We start from the raw sequence: 19,088 nt of genomic DNA, 5'->3' as shown, positions 1-19,088 counted from the left end.
GCCGAGTTTCGTTGTACTCCCAGGCACTAGGCATACGTTTTGTAGATTTACCCGACTTCGGTCGTCCTCGAACGTTAATTTTCACATCAGGTTCGGTGTAATGTGCTTGATCAGGGTGTAGTTGATCATGTATAAGTATTGAAATGTTTCCTAGCAAGGCTGGGTCACCTTTAGATACCTGGTCGACTAAGGATTTAAAATATCTCTGATCCTCTGTCTGATCATGACACCCTTCAGTTTTATGAGTCTGACCATAATTAATCAAAAGTGTTCTCCAGAACACATGAACCCTCTCAACACTGATAATATCGCCGGACTCATAAGCTTGTTTGATCTCGCATGCACATGGTATCTGATGAGAGGTTCTCAATACACATCCACAACGCGCATTCACTTCATGGCTCAAACTTCTCATGCGAGCTAACTCAACATTGATCAGTTGCATGCAGTAGTGCATGTACCTAATAAGAACATAAACATACTATCAGTTGACTGAGATTTACAAATACATGATAAGAATACAAACATCTTCCAATAGAACTTATTGAAAATACCTGATATGAGATGCCTGGGCTTCTATCTGCTTATGAACCTTTTGCCATACCGTATCCAGCGATCCTGTGGATGTATTGAGCCATTGCTTTAGACTCGCATGTTCGCTCCCCACACAACAAGTGGTTGTGTTGCCAAAATGTAAGAAATTTTTCATCCATGCAACAACAAACTTCTCCTTATGCACCAACCACGTCTCCTCAACGTACGAGATAAGAGTTTGGTACCTGCTCATCGAATCTTGCATCTTGCCCAGATTTCCCTCGTACTCCGCAATGGATAAAGATTCAATTAATGTTCTCCATTTTCCATTCTTGAATTTACCGGTAATTGATTTGTCTCCCATGATTCTGTACGCCCGATCTTCTACATCCTTGTTTATATGCCAGGTGCTGTATGTGGGAAAACATCCAGAATCGGTTTCAACAACCCCAACTCCCTATCACTGACGATAACAGTCGGGTTGAGATCAAACCCAATCAAAACCCTCAGCCGCTGCAGGACCCAACGGTAACTTCCTTCAGTCTCATCTTTAATGATGGCATATGCGATCTTGAAATTGTTATTGTAAGGCGTCATCCCAACAATTTCAACAAATGGCATTTTGTACTTGTTGGTTTTGTACGTGGAATCAATGCCGATGTACCAGTAATAAGTCCTGAATAAATCTACTGATTCTGGATGTGCCATAAACACATGTGTAATGACGTTGGAATCACCCTCAGTTTGCGTATAAAGAGCATACTTGTTCTCGAGAGCGATATGATAGAACTGGCTAGCCAAGTCTCTACCTTCAAACTCATCATTCCTCATCTTATCTCTATAGTTGTAGACGTGTTTAATTGTCGGGTGGTCTTCAGGATGCTTTTCTTTAACGGCTGCTAAAATAGCACAAGGCTTTGCTTGAGCCGAACTCATATCACGAACAATTAATTTAGATGCGATACTGAGTCCGCTCATCTGCCGACTTCCCTCTGGATACACACGTAACGAATGATTGTGCTGACCAGTTAATCCAGCCTTAGCCTTTATCCCCCAACCAGTAAGGTCTGACCGTTGATAGGCTTTAATCTCAAATTTACACCTGCACGCTTTAGTTTTCGTTTTTCGTATTAACCCTGCGTCATCTATTTTCCCTCTGTAGCGTTCACCCCGTGAACATCTCAATTGCTTTTGCTTTCCACCATTTTTATGCGAAGATATTGTAATCTCAAACCCAATTCGAATAGCTACCTGTTTTGCCCAAGTAACAGCATCTTCACACGAAGCGAAAACGGTGTCCGTTATAAAACGAGAACTGTAATCAATGTCATCCGGTTGCCAATCTTCTAACAGTTCCTGAATATATAAAAAATGCATAATATGTATTAACAATACGCAAAAAAAATGTTAAAAAATGACATTCGATTGCATAATAGGTATTAACAATACATGTAAAAATTTAAAAATATAAATTTAGGACTTAGTCGGGTTAAAAATTACAATTCCGAGCTTGTTCGGGCCTCGTATAGGCTAAACGGACAGGCTGCCCGGTTAAAATGCCAAAAATTGGTCAAATTATGCCTAAATGGGCAGCCAGCCCGTTCCACCGTACGTGGGAACGGGCAGGTCACGTCGCGCGCGCCGACGGCAGAACGAGCGGCATGCGCTGCTCGTTCCGCAGGCCGAACGGGCAGCGCGCTCTGCTCGTTCGGCTGGTGGAACGAGCGACGCATGCCACTCGTTCCGTAGGCTGAACGAGCGGCGCATGCCGCTCGTCCGCACGGCCGAACGGGCAGTTCGTCCGTTCGACCGTGCGGACGAACAGCATCGGACGCCCATTTAGGCCAATTCAATAAAAAAAAAATTCAAAAATTCAAAAACGAAATTTTAATTTAAATTTATATCGTAGGATTACCTCGTGTACGAAATCATGGTCTTCGGGAATGCTCAGGTCCATTTTCGTCCAATTAGAGTTTTTAGGCTTGGGAGAGAGAGAGGAAAAAAAAGTTTTGGTTTTTGAGTTTAAATTATGAAGAGGGCATAATTGTCAAAATAGTGCGGTGGTTGGAAAAACATATTGCGGTATATAGCAATACCCTAAAAAAATTACCTAGATTCATCGGACGGAGGGTAATAAAAAAAGAAATACAATACAATTAGATTCTGATTTTATTTTATTTCTAGTACGTTTAGATTTTCCAACATTCAAATAAAATTTTGCTTGTTTGCTTGCTGGATGAAATTCAAAACAATAATTTTGTTGGATTTCTTAAACAAAAAAACCAGTTAAGTTGTAAAAGCAAGCAAAACAAATAATTTGAATTAAATATAACATAAAACAATTTCCATTGTACTAAGAAAACTAAAAGGAGAGCTTCCATATGAACATACTAACTGATTCTGGATACATATACACTGTATGCTGAAATTTAACTTGGATAAAAAGACTAAAAAAGGAATAAAAAATGGGTGTTGACCTCTAAAAAATGTAAAATACAGATTTAAGTCTCTTCAATATTATGAGTTGAATGAGTGATGGTTGTGGTCCCAATTTATTGAGTTGAAGGCTGAAGCTGTACCCAAAAATGAACAATTTATGATGCTCTTATGCTTTACACTTACTTAATCCTATCTTCTCTCTATGAACAATATCGACTCGAGGGTCTTCTGATCCCTAGTGCTCCGTTGGATCGGCTAACTTCTCCATATATAGAAATTTGGACGAATAAGGCAAAACTTAATCCAAGTCTTGAGTCTAGTCTCTCTTCATTCTGTCTCAAAATAACTATCATAAATAGAAAGCCTATCAAAAGCATCATAGTTTGCTTTTACCCCAACAAATTGGCTACCCAGTTGAGCACAACCTGCATCTGGCCACCGACACCCTCCCTCCTTTGTCCGCAACGGGCATAGAGATTCACAAACTCCACCAACTGGATTGTTCGACACAGCATGATTTTCTGCCACAACTGTAATGGAAACAGACAGATCCGATTTCTCATCATGCTGCACACTGCTACACAAACGTCTCTCTGGAGTTTCTGTAACATTGTGTTCAACCCCCAATGTACCATCACTAGTTGCAAAGTGAACCTTGCAACCCAATGACTGAATGGCTCTCTTTATAGCAGCATTTTCTTTGCTGGTCTTCTTGGCCAAGGTCATCGCCGAGCTACTTTTCTGTTTCTCGTTTTTTAATTCAGCTGTTAGTGATTCCATGGCTACTGTGACTTCTCTTGCCTTCCTTTCTGCCACTTCTTTTGCCTGTTAAGATGTTCACCCCCAAATGATTTGATAAATAAGATAAATTTGACTTTTGCAATTTGGTTAACACTTGAACAAAAGATTTTCCAGTTCACTAAAGATTAAATGTCTAAGAAACTCTAGCCCAAACACAATTGTGCAAAATTTCAACTAGTCATGCCTTGATGAATAAGCATCCTGCAGGCTTAAAATCAGAGGAAAGAAAAAGGTTCATTACCTTCTGTTGTTCAGAAAACTTTATAGACATGTTCCTACACAGAGATTCAAGCTCCCCAGATTGGGCTTCTGATGGACAAGCCCATCGAAGTTGGAATTGTGGCCACAAAGTTGGGGCTAAGGCTGCAGCTGGAGGCAACAATGGACAGTTATGTTTTTGTGCATCATAAAAAGGGTTATAGTGCGAATGGGACCTTCCTTCTGAATAACGCAAATCTGCCAAATAAGTCCACAAGCATCCGCATTCTTCAGAGACACCAACTTGTTGCCTCTCTTTTTCACTGAAATATAATTCAAGAGCTCAGAAAGTGGCCTTTCTAATTCCTTCATATAATAGCACTATATACACTCTACACCTGGTGCAAATAGGGGTGTTCAAAAACCGAACCGGACCAAAATAACCGACCGAACTGATGAATTTCGGTTTTTCAGTTCGGTTTTTTGGTCTATTAGGTTCGGTTTCGGTTTTATTTTTTATAATATTTCGATAATTTCGGTCGGTTCGGTTTTTAAATCAAAATTACCGAATTAACCCAACAGACCGAAATAAATTAAATATAATTAGAAATTAGATTTATTATATGATTGGTGTATGTCGTTTATTGTTCTAAGTTATATTTGATTTAAAATTATATTATTAGAATCTTTGTTAAGCATGATATTTCCTGTAACTGATTATGTTATTGGTCTATTTAATGTTTGTATACTAATTTAGTACAATTGTACACTAATTCATATTTGGAGTTAAGATTGATTTCATTTCTATATAAAATTTCTATTTTTTTTTCTTTCTATTGTGTTTTTCTTTCAATCCAAAAATAAAAATAAAAAATATTGTATATATAAGTAAATGTCCAACAACATCATTAATGGTGTAATATTAACCTAACATAAAAATAATTGTTAATAAAAAAATTTAATGCAAGGAAACCGAACCAAACCAACCGAAATAATTCGGTCGGTTCGGTTCAATTATTTATTATTATTCGGTTAGGTTCGGTTTTTATTTTTGAGACTATTCGGTTTTTGGTTATTTCGATTTGGTTCGGTTTTCAAACCGAACCGACCGATGAACACCCCTAGGTGCAAAGTTCTGTTTTATACTTCCTTGCTGCCAAATTATACTGGTCATAGTGGCAGACAAGACTTGCTAATAATGTGAAGGATAAAATTATGTAAATTCTATAATCCAACTCTTTAGCAGTAGCATCAACTGGCCTCTTAGTTAAGCGCGCAAAAAATGATAATTGATTAGTTGCTTTTCGCTATGAGGATGCAACTATGGCATCTAAGAAGAATAGAACTTCAAACAAAGGCCTACAAGAACATGTAAATTACCTATTGCAGAAGAAGTTTCCAAAACGACACGAAAGAACGCAATCCAATAGATCTACCAGGAAAGCCTACACACAACATATCACCAAAAATGTAAGACAACCGAAAAAAATTACTAGCATCAAGACTTTCAAACACAACCTCCATTTCATAAAATGATATGTAAATGAAAAAGAAAAGCAGCATACCGGACCGAACTCAAAGGCAAACGGATACATTCGTATTAGCTGTGAGACACAATCAACCCACTGTAAAAGACATTCACATTATCAAAGCGTTAGTTAATTCCCATGAACTTGCAGAAGTCGTTATGCACAACAGATTACCAAGCTGACATAAAAAAATTCCAGATTCTATATTTTGCACTCTCATGCATCTTCTAATCTTTAAGAATCTGGCATATGAAGTCACAAAGTAGAACATCAATAATCAGGTAGCTCTTAGAAGAAGATGAACGTTATGTATCTACAATTTTTTACTAGTTTATGCTACAGATTTCAAAACCAAATCCTTGCCCTAGCAGAAAACCTCTATAAGCAAGATATTCTTTACATAAAGGTGTCCTATTAAAATCACAATCCTCACAACTTTATGCGAGAATATGGCTAGTCCATTGATCTGCCTCTCTCCTTGTAGAAAGAAAATTTATTATCCAAAATTCCTTTCTTAAAAGAAGAGGAAGCAAAAAATGCATGGTGCGGAAAGGCAGTAGCAAATCCCCTTTCAGATGGAAACTGCAAGGGAGTTGACAGCATCTGCAGCAACATAAGACTACTGAGACCTTTCAAGCACCAAGTGGTTGCCTACTGCATTTGTTGCTTACTAAGTTTGGGTTCCTAGGAAAGCCTATCTCAATCATCATCAGTTTCAGGTTGCTACCATCAATAATCATGACAACCAGTAGGGAAGTCATTCTTAAACATGCATCATGTCAAAAGAACTTATAAATCAATAGACCTGCAAAAAAATGGGAGAACAGTTGTTCTGTGCATGAGAAGAACTTGGAGGTTGAGATGCCAATGATGCTGATGATTGGCGCAAGGGTGATGATGAATAGCTCCCAACAGAAGACTGTCTAGGTAATTCAAAAGCCATATTGCCACTTCCAGATACTGTTGGCATTCCAACACGATCTGCAAATGGATGTCCAAATGCTAGCCAATCCTTTTCAATTAGTGCCTGTACCAATTTAGAAATCCTACAATGAAAAATTTATGTATGGCCAAGTACAGCCAACAAGAAATGTGAAAAAGGAAAAAGCTCAATTGCAATCCCACTGCTCAAAATACCTGAAACCCAGTAAATGTTCGGTAGTATGGATCAAGCAACAAATTCGCCAATGAAACCAACTGTGTAGTTCTATCCCATCCATCACTGCACAACACAATACAAATGAACAAATCAGCACCTGTCTAGCCTTCACAAATAAGATTAAAATTAAAATAAAATAAAAAAGCACAGTAGCGAAGTTTACTTTAGTTCTGCAATTCAATAAAATCAAACATCAGCATGTGAAGAGAAAATTTCTGATGAAAAATGTACTAGCAATTTAGTTTGTTGTTAGTAGCTGATGCACCAGAATAAACAAAGTTTCATTGCTAATAGTTGACTGAACGCACAAATACCCAATTAGCATAGTCCTACTAACATAGTTATTAAAGGCGCATGGCGCATGGCGCACGGCAATGGCGCGCGCCATAGCGAGACAAGGCGCACTTACAAAAACAAAAATTATAAAACTAACATAAAAAATGCAATGAATACTAAATCATGACAATATTCTTAAGCATAAATAAATTTTAAAATGCAAAGTAAAACCACATGTTAGAAAGCTAAAGTTGAATACTAAATCCTAAATTCTACTCCTGACCAAAACTCTCCAAATTCATCATTCCTGTTGGATTTGAATTCCCCTTGGCTGCTTTGTTTCTGTTTGAATTCGTGTTCTGTGCTTTGTTCTACTAAACTTTTTCCTCTTATCAGAAGACTCTGTCGCTTCCTCTTCTAACTGTCTCTTCCTCTTCTAAACGTATAATCTCTTTTGGGACCCTTCAGAACACTTGTTCCAGATATTAACTGTTAGAAAAAACCACAAAACTGCCCCTATGTCACCAAGGCGCACCTTGGTGTGCCTTTGGCAACTGCCCCTTGGCGCACCAGGCGCACGCCACAGCAGTTGCGCCACCCTTCTAACTGCCCCTTGGCAACTGCCCCTTGGCGCACCAGGCCGTGATGTCGTGGCGCTAACCCTGCGCCTGGTGCGCCAAAGGCGCGCCTTTAATAACTATGCCTACTAGCTGTTTCTTACAATGAAAATAAGTCTTTAAATAGGTAAAAACTGAAAACCCTAAAACGGAAATTGAATAGGAAACGTAAAGACAAAAGGAAAGTCCTAAAAATCGCCAAAAACATTAAATTGCAAAATTAAAGGCCTAGATGATAGAATTTGCCTAAAAATGCACAGACATCACGGCGAAGACGTGCGTTTTGCTTGCAGGCCCCTTTCCATGCAAAATAGGGTCTGAAATCGCAGAAATCTGAAACTCCACAACTTGCCCGAAATGCCATTAAATCAAACTTTTCCATTAACTTCGCAGCTCTCTCTTCAACCGCATCACTAACTATCATTAAGAATATCCAGCTAATAAGCATTCACTTAGAAAAAGAAAAGGTTGGCCTTATCAGCCAACACCCCTAGTATAAAAGGATTTCTCTCACAAATTTTTATGCACCATCACATCCAATGGGGTAAACAAGAGGAAAGTAAGATCAACCAATCAACCAACCAACGGTTAGAAAAGGTGATAATTAACTGCTATGAAAAATTATTTCCTTATGGAAGTTGTGAAACTCAAAAGCCTGCAGTGCAATAGGTTCTACTGTCTTGAGTAACAAAAAACAAATCTCAATTTCTCAAGTGGATAAAAAAGGTGTTAGGAACCCTTCCAAGACTACCATTGCTATCTTGCTCCGAGATACCAATAAATATGTTGATATATTGAAAACGCTGATTTCTGTCAGTGACAACTAAAGCGGGAAAGCCTTGACCAATTAGGAATCTGAAGTTACCACTAGAATTGAATAACAAGAAATAGTAATCTTATTTATGAAGAACCTGTTTACCGATGACTAATTTTCATCTGTAACCAAGACTTGATATACAAACCCATTTAGACACTTTTTCTTTCCGCTCCTGATCAAGCATGCATGAATCTACCAAACACTTGACAAGTAAACAAGTGTACTTCTTTCCCCTCCTGATCAAGCATGCATGAATCTACCAAACACATGACAAATAAGCAAGTGTACCTCTCCTACTCCCTCCAGAAATTTAGCGCTTTTTGTCAATAGATCAGTTGCTTTCCAGGTATTGATATTACGTGATCACTAAACAGAATCCTTTTATGTCATTTCAATTTGTCAGACTATCTGACCACATCAATAGAGATTGTATCCCAGTCAATTGAAATAACACAAGATATATGGCATCAACAGAAGTGTGGAGAGAGATCAAAGTGCTAAGTCGAAATCCAAAGAGTTTTAGTCTCAGTAAGCATTTGGACATTTTCAACTATAAAAAAGTATATACATATAAAGAAAAGGTAATTAAAAGGTTAAACAACCAATTCACAGCTGATACATGAAGTAACAGGCATTACTTGATTCCGTGAAAAGGAATCAAAAGACCCTATAACATCGGAAGGAACAAGCAACAAAGAACTCCTGGATATATTATCAGCACGTATTCTGTGCATGGTTAAGTGTGTGCTAGAAGAGTTAAGTACACCATTTCCCTACTTTCTGTAAAAGGACCATCAAGTTAATTGTAGGTCCTTGGTGAGAGCCCACAACAGAAACGGCTGAAAATAAACTTATATAAACATTCTCAAAGAGGAAAAAACATCTTCAGGCAGAAACAACGTTTAGTTGTCCTTTTTATTTCCAAACATTCAGAATGTTGCAGTCTATTGTAGAGCAGAAACCAGAAAAGAACAAAAAAAAAAAAATATACATATATATATATATATCAACAGTGTACAGAAGGAAAAGACTCCAAAGAGGTGCATATGGCACTTCAATCAATGTCACCAAGATCAAGAGATGAAACAATAAATTACCTGCAATGTACAAGGACTGATGCTGACTCCAAAGCAACACGTGCAGCGATCCAAGCTGAACCAGCCAAGATATTTTGAACATGTATCAGCCAACCAGTATCACCGAGGCTTGATACAGAAGCAGACATACTGCTGAGATTGCCTCCACCCCAGGTCCAACCACCATGTCTCTGAATCAAGTGGAAACTGCAGATATTAGCATCCAATACAAATAGCAATTTACTACCGAAGTTCATTAGGGTGCAGAGAAAGCTTAGGAATTCTAAATCTGTATTTAGAGAATTTCCCTCCATCCACTTCTTTAGTATTTTACAATAATTAGGTAAGTAGTCAAAATTTAATGTTGCTGAAAAAGGCAGTTAGAACATGCATGAAAGGACAAGTTGTAGTAAGGAACTAAAACGTCCTACAACCACCAGATGGAGGTAAGCATCATAGAGATTACAAGCATATAATATTTTTCAGAAATCTCAAACTAAGATCAGATTGATGACAAATTCAAAATAGTATGCAAGATGAATGTCTAATTCAACTATACATAGCATATAAGAATGCCAAACATTCTACTAATATATCAGAAATACATAATAAAACAGTGTGGGAAAGGCATATAAAATTTCAACATTGCACAAAGGAAAAACCTGCTAATCCCAACTTGCCAACAAGAATTTGGTACTCAGGAAAGGATAAGGGTAGAAATGGAGAAGATATTGTTATTGATCCTGAGTATATTGATGATGTAGTAGCGGTGTCTAGAAAGAGCGATCGAATTATGGGTATTAAGCTTGTAACAGGCCATGAGGTTGTGAATGTCACAAGTGCATATGCACCACAAATAGGACTAGATGCCTCTGTAAGAAACTCTTCTAGGGAGGACTTGGAGGAATTGGTGCAACAGGTTCCTAGGGATGAGAAGTTGGCACTGGGTGGTGACCTCAATGGACATGTGGGTTCTAGGCGAGATGGGTTTGAGAGTGTTCATGGAGGTTTTGGTTTTGGAGATAGGAACAAAGCAGGAAATGATAGTATGTAATTCGCATCAGCCTATGACTTGAGTATCATAAACACTTGGTTTACGAAAAGAACCTCCCACTTAGTGACTTATCGGAGTGGCGGTAATGCGAGTTTGACTTCTTCCTAGTAAGGAGTGTGCTTGGAGAAAGAGTTATATTGATTGTGTGGACTAAGATGGAGCATAGTATAAAGGAAGTAGCGAAGGAAGTTCTAGGGGAATCTAAAGGTAGCATGCCACCTGGTAAGGACACATCTTGGTGGACCGAATAAGTACGACAAGCAATAAAGAGTAAGCGAGAACACTATAAAATATTGGGGAAATGCAGAAGTGATGAGAACTACGAAAAGTATAAAGAGCCTAAAAGGAAAGCAAAGAAGGTCATACGAGATGTCAGAGCAAAGGTGAATCGGGATCTGTATACAGGGGGAAAGAGACATATATAGAATTGTCTGTATGAGAGATAGGAAGACACGAGATCTCGGAAAAGTTAAATGTGTGAAGGATGTGGACCAAAGAGTCCTGGTTGGAGATAAGGATATCAAGCAACAATGGAGATCCTATTTTGATGACTTATTTAATGGAGATCGCGGACAAGATGTTGGAGATATAAGTATCCCTCACGATATGATAAATCGTGACTGCATGCGGAGAATTCAAAAGGAAGTCAAAATGGCATTAAAAAGGATGAGATTGAAGAAAGCGATGGCATCCCTATTGAGATTTGGAGATATTTGAGAGAGAGAGGGATCAAATGGTTGACGACTTTCTTCAAAAAGATTTGGAGAAGCAATAAGATGCCATCGGAATGGAGGAAAAGTACCATAATCCCTTTATATAAGAACAAAGGCGATGTCCAAGATTGTGCCAACTATCGAGGAATCAAACTAATGAGTCACACTATGAAACTTTGTGAGCGAGTGAAAAGGGCTAAGGAGGAGGGTGAAGATCTCGGAAAACCAATTTGGCTTTATGCTGGGAAGATCAACTATGGAGGCCATTCGTCTAACGAGACAATTAATGGAGCACTATCAAAATAAGAAGAAAGATTTGAATATGGTTTTCATTGATTTGGAGAAGGCATGTGATAAGGTACCAAGAGAAAGTACTTTGGTGGGCCTTAATAAGGAAAGACATTTCGCGGAAATATATTGACATCATAAAGGACATATATGAGGGAGCGTGCACGAGTGTACGTACCACTGTTGGGAAGACTGAAGAGTTCCCTATTATGATTGGAGTGCATAAAGGTTCCGCACTTAGCCCATTTCTTTTTGTCGTCGTTATGGATGAATTAACGAGTTCACTTCAAGACGGTATACCATGGTGCATGTTGTTTGCAGATGATATTGTGTTGGTTGATGAGGCGAAAGAAGACGTGGAGAGGAGAGGAAGTTGGAATTATGGAGACAAACTTTGGAATCTAGAGGCTTTAAATTGAGCCGAAGTAAGACAAAATATTTGGAGTGTAAGTTCAGGGAGGGGGACAATCACCCTGGATAGGAGGGTTGTCTAGGGCTTGGATTGCTTCCGTTAGTTAGGGTCTATTATTCAAACGGATGGATGAGTGGATGGAGATATTGCTGATAGGATTAAATCTGGTTGGTTGAAGTGGAAGAGTGTTACGGGTTTCCTTTGGGACCCCGATATGCCTAATAGATTGAAGGGAAAATTCTACCGCACGACAATTAGACATGCACTGTTATATAGTACGAAATGTTGGGCATGAAATAATTAGGACAAAAATAGGGGTTACATCTATTGAGAATAAAATGAGGGAAAACCGATTAAGATGGTTTGGCCATGTAAGACGATGAGCGCTTGATGCGCCGGTTAGAAGGATTGAAGAGTGGCAAAGGGATGCAATAATGAGGGGTAGGGGAAGGCCTAAGCAAACTTGGAATGGGTGATTGAGAGTGATATGAGTTTATTGGGGATTGAGGAAAATATGGCAGTGGATAGGACGGAGTGGAGAGAGAGAATTTACACTGCTGACATGACTTGATTTTACGATTTTGTATGATGGTTCATGTTAGCCGACCCCGAATCATTTCGGGACTAAGGCTTTATTGTTGTAGCGATGTGTTGATACTATATTAAAAAAACTGAAATTAGTTATATTTCTCAAATCATCTCAATAAAATCACTCAAGTTGTCTTTTCATTTTCTCTTCATAAATTTATTCTTAATCAAAACTTAAAATTCTTTTTCGGTTACAAACTTCAAATATTTTTTAATGTCTTTCAAATTGCCTTTTCATTTCTCTATAGATTGTTTAATTAGATCTCCTAAATCGTTTCTTCTTAATAACATTCTCTATAGGTAAAATAAATGAATAATGGTATAATTGCTCAAAGAAAGAAGGAAGAAGAGCATGGTCAAAAGATGAATTTCGTCGCGAGAATGCTTGGATTGAAATTTGTTCCCATTATTGTCACTAACCATCACCACCAAAATTGACAAATTATGCCAAATTTTAGTTTAAATATTGATTTTAATTTCCATTGTAATAATGAGTTTTGTTTAATTCTCTATCTTTTATTTAGTTAGTAGAATAATTGTTGACACATTTAGAGAGGTTGTATCAATTTTTTTAAAGAAAAGAAAAATGGTTCTTATCTATATAATATATTTAACCCATTTACTCAACCTACTACATATCTAGACTATGTTTGTGTAACTTCCCCAAAATACCCTTACCTTTTCATCTTCCCCAAATGATTCCCAGACCTTTGATCTTCCTCTCTTCCTATAAATTGCACGAAATCTGCACCATTTCTCCACATCACCATGTATTTCTCTTCTCCTTTCTTCATCTCTTGATTCTTCATCTTCCTAATCCTAGAAAACGAAGCCATGGTTCTTCATCTTCCTGTTCCTGTTCGTTTCTTGGTTTCTTTCTTCTTGTGACCATCGAAGAAATGGTGATTCTACGTTATTTTCATCGTTTTTCCCAATTTATCATATTGTTTTTGTCAAAAAATGTAAGTATATACTGTTTTCTCTATGTTTTTTCCCAGGAATTCACTTAGCGTATGCCGTTTTCGCGAAGTCTGCGGGAAGAAATTTATCGATTTAACTAAGCGAAACGATGATTACGCGAAGTTTGCGAGGTAAATTGATAAATTTCTCCTGCAGACTTCGCATATCCTCATTTCGCGAAGTCAGAGCGTCACATTTCTCCTCACAGATGTCGCGAAATTATCGTTTCGCGAAGTAAAATCACGCTCTTCCTTGCACATTTATATTCTCATACTTCGCAAATCTTCATTTCACGAAGCCAAATCTTCATTTTTTCTGCCTAACACGATTTAATTTTTCTGAAGGTAGTTGAACACATAACATCCCGCAAGAAGGCGGTGTCCTCGGATGCAGATGGGATGACTTTCCTTCTGATACAGACAGAAATTCCCATCAAGATTGGTCACATTCAACTTTAAAGTGATTAGTTAAGAGTTATTGTGTCAATCTTGTTCTGTACCGTGGGACTGAAAAGAACTAGAAAACTCTCAAACAACGAATTAAGTAAAATAGAGATTAATAGAGAAAAATTGAACTGATGTTCTTCTGGATTGATAAAAGAAATAGCTAACAGCATATAAAAGGAAATGGAAAAGAAGAAAAGAAATCTATGCAAGCATAGCCAAGGAAAAAACTCCCCACTCTAAACAGAGCTTAGAGACCCTTTGCACTCAAGAATAAAATCCCCCCTTCCCTGATGCTACTCACCCCCTTATAACAACTTCACACTCCCGAATACGTAACCAACTCATTCTATACCACAATTACATGTGTCCCTTCTGCCTCCTAGAATATACTTTCCATATTTTGGGTCCATAAGACAATTGGCCCAGTAACTGACCCTTATTCTGTCTATTGGCACTCTTTATCATTTTCCCCTCCTTTAAAACCAGTCTTGTCCTCGAGATTGCAAGAGGGATACTGGCTTCGAATTGCAAAAACATCTTCCCAGGTAGCTTCTTCTATGGTCTGCCCCTGCCATTGGATAAGCCACTGGGGGACCTCTTCACCCTGCCGATTAATAGAGCGAGAAGCCAAAATGTGAAGAGGGAGAGGTTCATTGTCAGCTTCAACAGCTAGGCCATCAGGTAAAGCTGAAGGATAGGGCCCAAAATATCGAGCAACCAATTTAGCGTTAATGCGATGAGCAACAGAAGTTTGACGATGAGGACGAAGTTTGAGATACACCCAATCTCCTTACTTCAAACGAAATATCCCTGCGGTGTGCATCAGCCCTATGTTTCATCTGATCTTGAGCACATTTGAGATGGTATTTAAGTTGGCGCAAAGCCTCATCTCTATCCTGTAATTCTCGTGCCACTGCCTCTACTCGAATTTCTCTCGGTATGTATTGAATGACGGAAGGTGGCTTTCGCCCGTATACTATTTCAAAAGGAGAGACACCTGTGGTTGAATGGAAGGCAGTATTATAGCAAAATTCAGCCCATGGAATCCAGATTGACCAGGATTTGGGTTGCTCAACAGCGAAACAACACAGATATGATTCGAGGCACCGATTTACCACCTCGGTTTGACCATTAGTCTCGGGATGATAGGATGAACTCATGCTCAAACTAGTTCCTTGCATTCTGAAAATTTCTTGCCAGAAGTTGCTAATGAAAAGTGGATCACGATCACTCAAAATTGATTGGGGAAGACCATGAAGACGAACAATTTCTTTGACAAAAAGCTCAGCGATGGACCTAGCTGTATAAGGATGCTTCAATAGCAGGAAATGACTGTATTTCGAGAGACGATCAACAACAACCAGTACAACGTCATAACCTTTTGATTTCGGCAGACTAGTGACAAAATCCATAGAAATTTGGTCCCAAATCAGCTCTGGAATGTCCTAAGGTTGTAACAGGCCACCAGGGGCAAGAGTACTTGACTTACAACGTTGGCAGACATCACAATCCCGAACAAACCGTTGAACTTGTGCATTCATGCCCACCCAATACAAGTTTGCAGCTAACCGCCTGTAAGTTCTATAATAGCCAGAATGTCCTCCAGTCCCTGTGCTATGAAACTCCGTCAAGAGGTGAGGGAGAGGGTAGAAATTACCAATCGACCTTTATAGTAAAGAACTCCCTTATCAATTGAAAAGCCAGGCCTTGAAGTTGCATCCTGTAACACATCGGTTCGAATTTTTTTGGAGGTAAGGATCTGCCTTACTTCAGTCAACAATTTACTCCCTTCTAACCAAATTGGCAAAGAAACCATGGAACCAAATTCGCCATTCGCGTCCCGACGAGAGAGAGCATCCGCAGCTCTATTTTCCTTGCCGGGTTTGTAAAAAAATTCAAAATTAAGCCTAACAGCTTCGCTACCCAATTCTGTTGATCCGGAGTGGTAATGCGTTGTTGGAGCAAATGTTTAAGACTCTTTTGGTCAGTGAAGACTTTAAAAGAGTGCCCCAACAAATAGGGACGCCAATGTTGCATAGCTAAGGCTAGAGCCATTGTCTCTCGCTCATATGCGGACTTCCCCAAACTACGATCTGAAAGTGCCTTGCTGAAATAGGCAATTGGATGTTTATGTTGCATGAGGACTGCTCCGAGTCCTTTTCCGGAAGCATCGCATTCCACCTCAAACGGTTTTGAAAAATCAGGAAGTCTCAAAACTGGGGCAACAACCATTGCTGATTTCAGTTGCTCGAATGCCGTTTGAGCCTCAAAACCCCATCTGAATCCTTTCTTGGTGAGATCAGTCAAAGGTCGTGCCATAGAACCATAGCCTTTGATGAATTTTCGATAATATCCCGTTAGGCCTAGAAAACCACGCACCCCCTTGACATTTTTAGGAATCGGCCAATCAAGAACTGCCTGAATCTTTTCCACATCCATAGAAACCCCTTTGCTACTGATTCGATGCCCCAAATATGCCACTGTTGTTTGTCCAAACTGACATTTTTTCTGATTCACAAAAAATCCATTTGTGTCAAGAATTTGTAAGACAGATCGCAAGTGTTGAAGATGAGAAGACCAGGCCTTGCTATATACCAATATATCATCAAAAAATACCAACACATAATTACGCAAAGCCGGTCAAAAAATGTCATTCATTGCTGCCTGAAAAGTAGCCGGGGCATTTGTAAGCCCAAATGGCATTACCTTGAACTCATAGTGCCCATCGTGAGTCCTGAAAGCAGTCTTCACTTCATCTCCTTCTTTCATTCGTATTTGGTAAAACCCAGATTTCAGGTCTAACTTCGAGAAATAGCAAGCACCGTGCAACTCATCTAACAATTCATCAACGATCGAAATCGGGTATTTATCAGGAATTGTAACCTTGTTAAGTGCCATATAGTCAATACACATTCGCCATGAGGCATTCTTCTTAACTAGGATGACTGGACTTGAAAAGGCACTAGTACTGCGGCAAATAACACCCTGAGTTAGAAGCTCTTTTACCTGACGCTCTATTTCTGCTTTGTGGGAATAAGGATACCGATATGGGCGTACACAAACCGGACCCTGATTGGGAAGAAGATTGATGTCTCTTCCCCTGTAGTGAATTTCATATATTGATCCACCCAATTAAAGGTGATATATCTGAGAGTCCCAATACCATATCTAGATTTCCCATATCAAACACCAAGGCATCAATCTTGCAGTTGAATGTGCCAAACTTTACCTCCAACCCTATACAACGCTCATGGACTAACACCCGATGACCATCGCCTAATTTGATGTTGAGACCGTCAAATGTTCGAATTTGTAATCCCAGAGCTGTTACCAACTTCCGAGAGAGAAAATTGTGGGTAGCTCCACTATCAACTAGAACCACAATTGGAATACCCAAAAGTTCCCCATTTAATTTTAACGTTTGTAGACCATGGCCTTCAGAGTCTATCAACCCATTAAACTCTAAGACCTTGCACTCCCCCTCTACATCTGCCTCTTGCCGCTCTTCTCCGTCTAAGAGAGCAATTTCCCCTTCTTCAAATTGTGATTCCTCATCATCTGCTAAGAGAAGAACATGGAGCTTACCCTCAGGACACTTATGCTGGGCCCATATTTCTGTCCACACTGATAACATAATCCCTTCCTCCGTCGCTCCTCCCATTCGCTGCGAGACAAGGATCGAGTTCCTCTTGGTCGGTCTGCAATATTTTTTCCACTGTCAACCTTTTTAATTTCTAATTGATTTGTATTGGGGCGGTAGTGTTGGGCCTAGCCTGTTTTCTTTTCATTTTGAAATGTCTGAGTGATAGGTTTATTGCCCACATGCCCTATCAAGTGACTTCTATCTCCCACAACTGACCCGCCTCTATTTGTTCTTTCCATGGCAGCGCCACCTGTTCCCATCACCAATTCAACACCTCGTGCTAGAGAAATTGCTTTTAAATGGGAATCAGCTCCTAATATCCTCACCCAATTTCGAATTTCGTCCCTTAATCCATTCAAAAAGTGACCCACATAAGATGATTCAGATTCATGTGGAATCAAAGATACAATCAGCTCAAATTCTCTAACATAATCGTCAACAGAACCTGTTTGATGCAAGGCAGCCATCTGTTCATGTGGATTCTTGAGGTGGTGTGGATTGAAGCGAGTAAGGAACTCTTCTTTAAAAATCGCCCATGTCAGATTAGCATAAGAAGCCTTCACAATCATGAACCAGTGCACAGCATGACCCTCCATACAGATTTGCGCAAGAGATAACTTCAAATTATCAGCAGTCCCATGTATGTCGAAATATGTTTCGGCTCGAATAATACAGCCACGGGGATCCTCTCCTGTAAACACAGGCAACACAACTTTTCTAGCTGTGATATAGGGCTCTTCTACGACTGTGGATGACTCAGGGGGAGGTACTAGAATAAATCGAGATTCTCCACCAGTTTGGTTTGGAGCTGTTTGATGAGACCCAGATGAAAGTTGAGTAACTTGAGGAGATCCGACTGAATTTTCTTCCGCTGGTGACTTTTCTAGCTCTTGCAAAATCTGAAGGACCAAGGTATGGGTCTTCTCTTGGTTCTTAGATACCTCTTCCATCTTGTCATCTAACTGCTTAAGATGTTCATCGTGAGCCTCAAATCGGGCTTGAGTTGCTCGAGTGTCGACTGTCATATCTCCCGTTGATTTCGTATCCGACAGGTCGGACCAATGATAAGAACTAGAAAACTCTCAAACAACGAATCAAGTAAAATAGAGATTAATAGAGAAAGATTGAACTGATGTTCTTCTGGATTGATAAAAGAAATAGCTAACAGCATATAAAAGGAAATGGAAAAGAAAAAAAATCTATGCAAGCATAGCCAAGGAAAAAACTCCCCACTCTGAACAGAGCTCAGAGACCCTTTGCACTCAAGAATAAAATCCTCCCTTCTCTGATGCTACTCACCCCCTTATAACAACTTCACACTCCCCAATACGTAACCAACTCATTCTATACCACAATTACATGTGTCCCTTCTTCCTCCTAGAATATACTTTCCATATTTTGGGTCCATGAGACAATTGGCCCAGTAACTGACCCTTATTCTGTCTATTGGCACACTCTTTATCAGGGACACATCCATCCCAAAAAGTATGGACTTCCATTTCTCATCCCAAAAGGTCTGGACTTCCAATACAGGGAGA

General features: G+C 39.2%; 1 protein-coding gene across 2 annotated transcripts in view; it reads right to left on the bottom strand.

The window, feature by feature from the left end:
• Positions 1 to 2,831: 2,831 nt before the first annotated feature.
• The window catches only part of LOC136226070 (phosphatidylinositol-3-phosphatase myotubularin-1-like), a 31,641-nt gene continuing 15,384 nt past the window's right edge, over positions 2,832 to 19,088 (bottom strand). For both annotated transcript variants that reach the window (XM_066014362.1, XM_066014363.1), the window contains 7 exons: positions 9,468 to 9,637; positions 6,639 to 6,723; positions 6,307 to 6,528; positions 5,538 to 5,597; positions 5,353 to 5,417; positions 4,016 to 4,295; positions 2,832 to 3,798 (listed from right to left, as the gene is read on the bottom strand). In XM_066014362.1, the coding sequence (XP_065870434.1) occupies positions 3,301 to 3,798; positions 4,016 to 4,295; positions 5,353 to 5,417; positions 5,538 to 5,597; positions 6,307 to 6,528; positions 6,639 to 6,723; positions 9,468 to 9,637 (1,380 nt within the window). In that variant the 3' untranslated portion in view covers positions 2,832 to 3,300. The remainder of the gene's footprint in view (positions 3,799 to 4,015; positions 4,296 to 5,352; positions 5,418 to 5,537; positions 5,598 to 6,306; positions 6,529 to 6,638; positions 6,724 to 9,467; positions 9,638 to 19,088) is intronic.

The sequence above is a fragment of the Euphorbia lathyris genome, chromosome 4 (assembly GCF_963576675.1).
Source record: "Euphorbia lathyris chromosome 4, ddEupLath1.1, whole genome shotgun sequence".
In the NCBI taxonomy this organism is placed as follows: Eukaryota; Viridiplantae; Streptophyta; class Magnoliopsida; order Malpighiales; family Euphorbiaceae; genus Euphorbia; species Euphorbia lathyris.
This window is presented reverse-complemented; position numbering and strand designations above follow the sequence as displayed.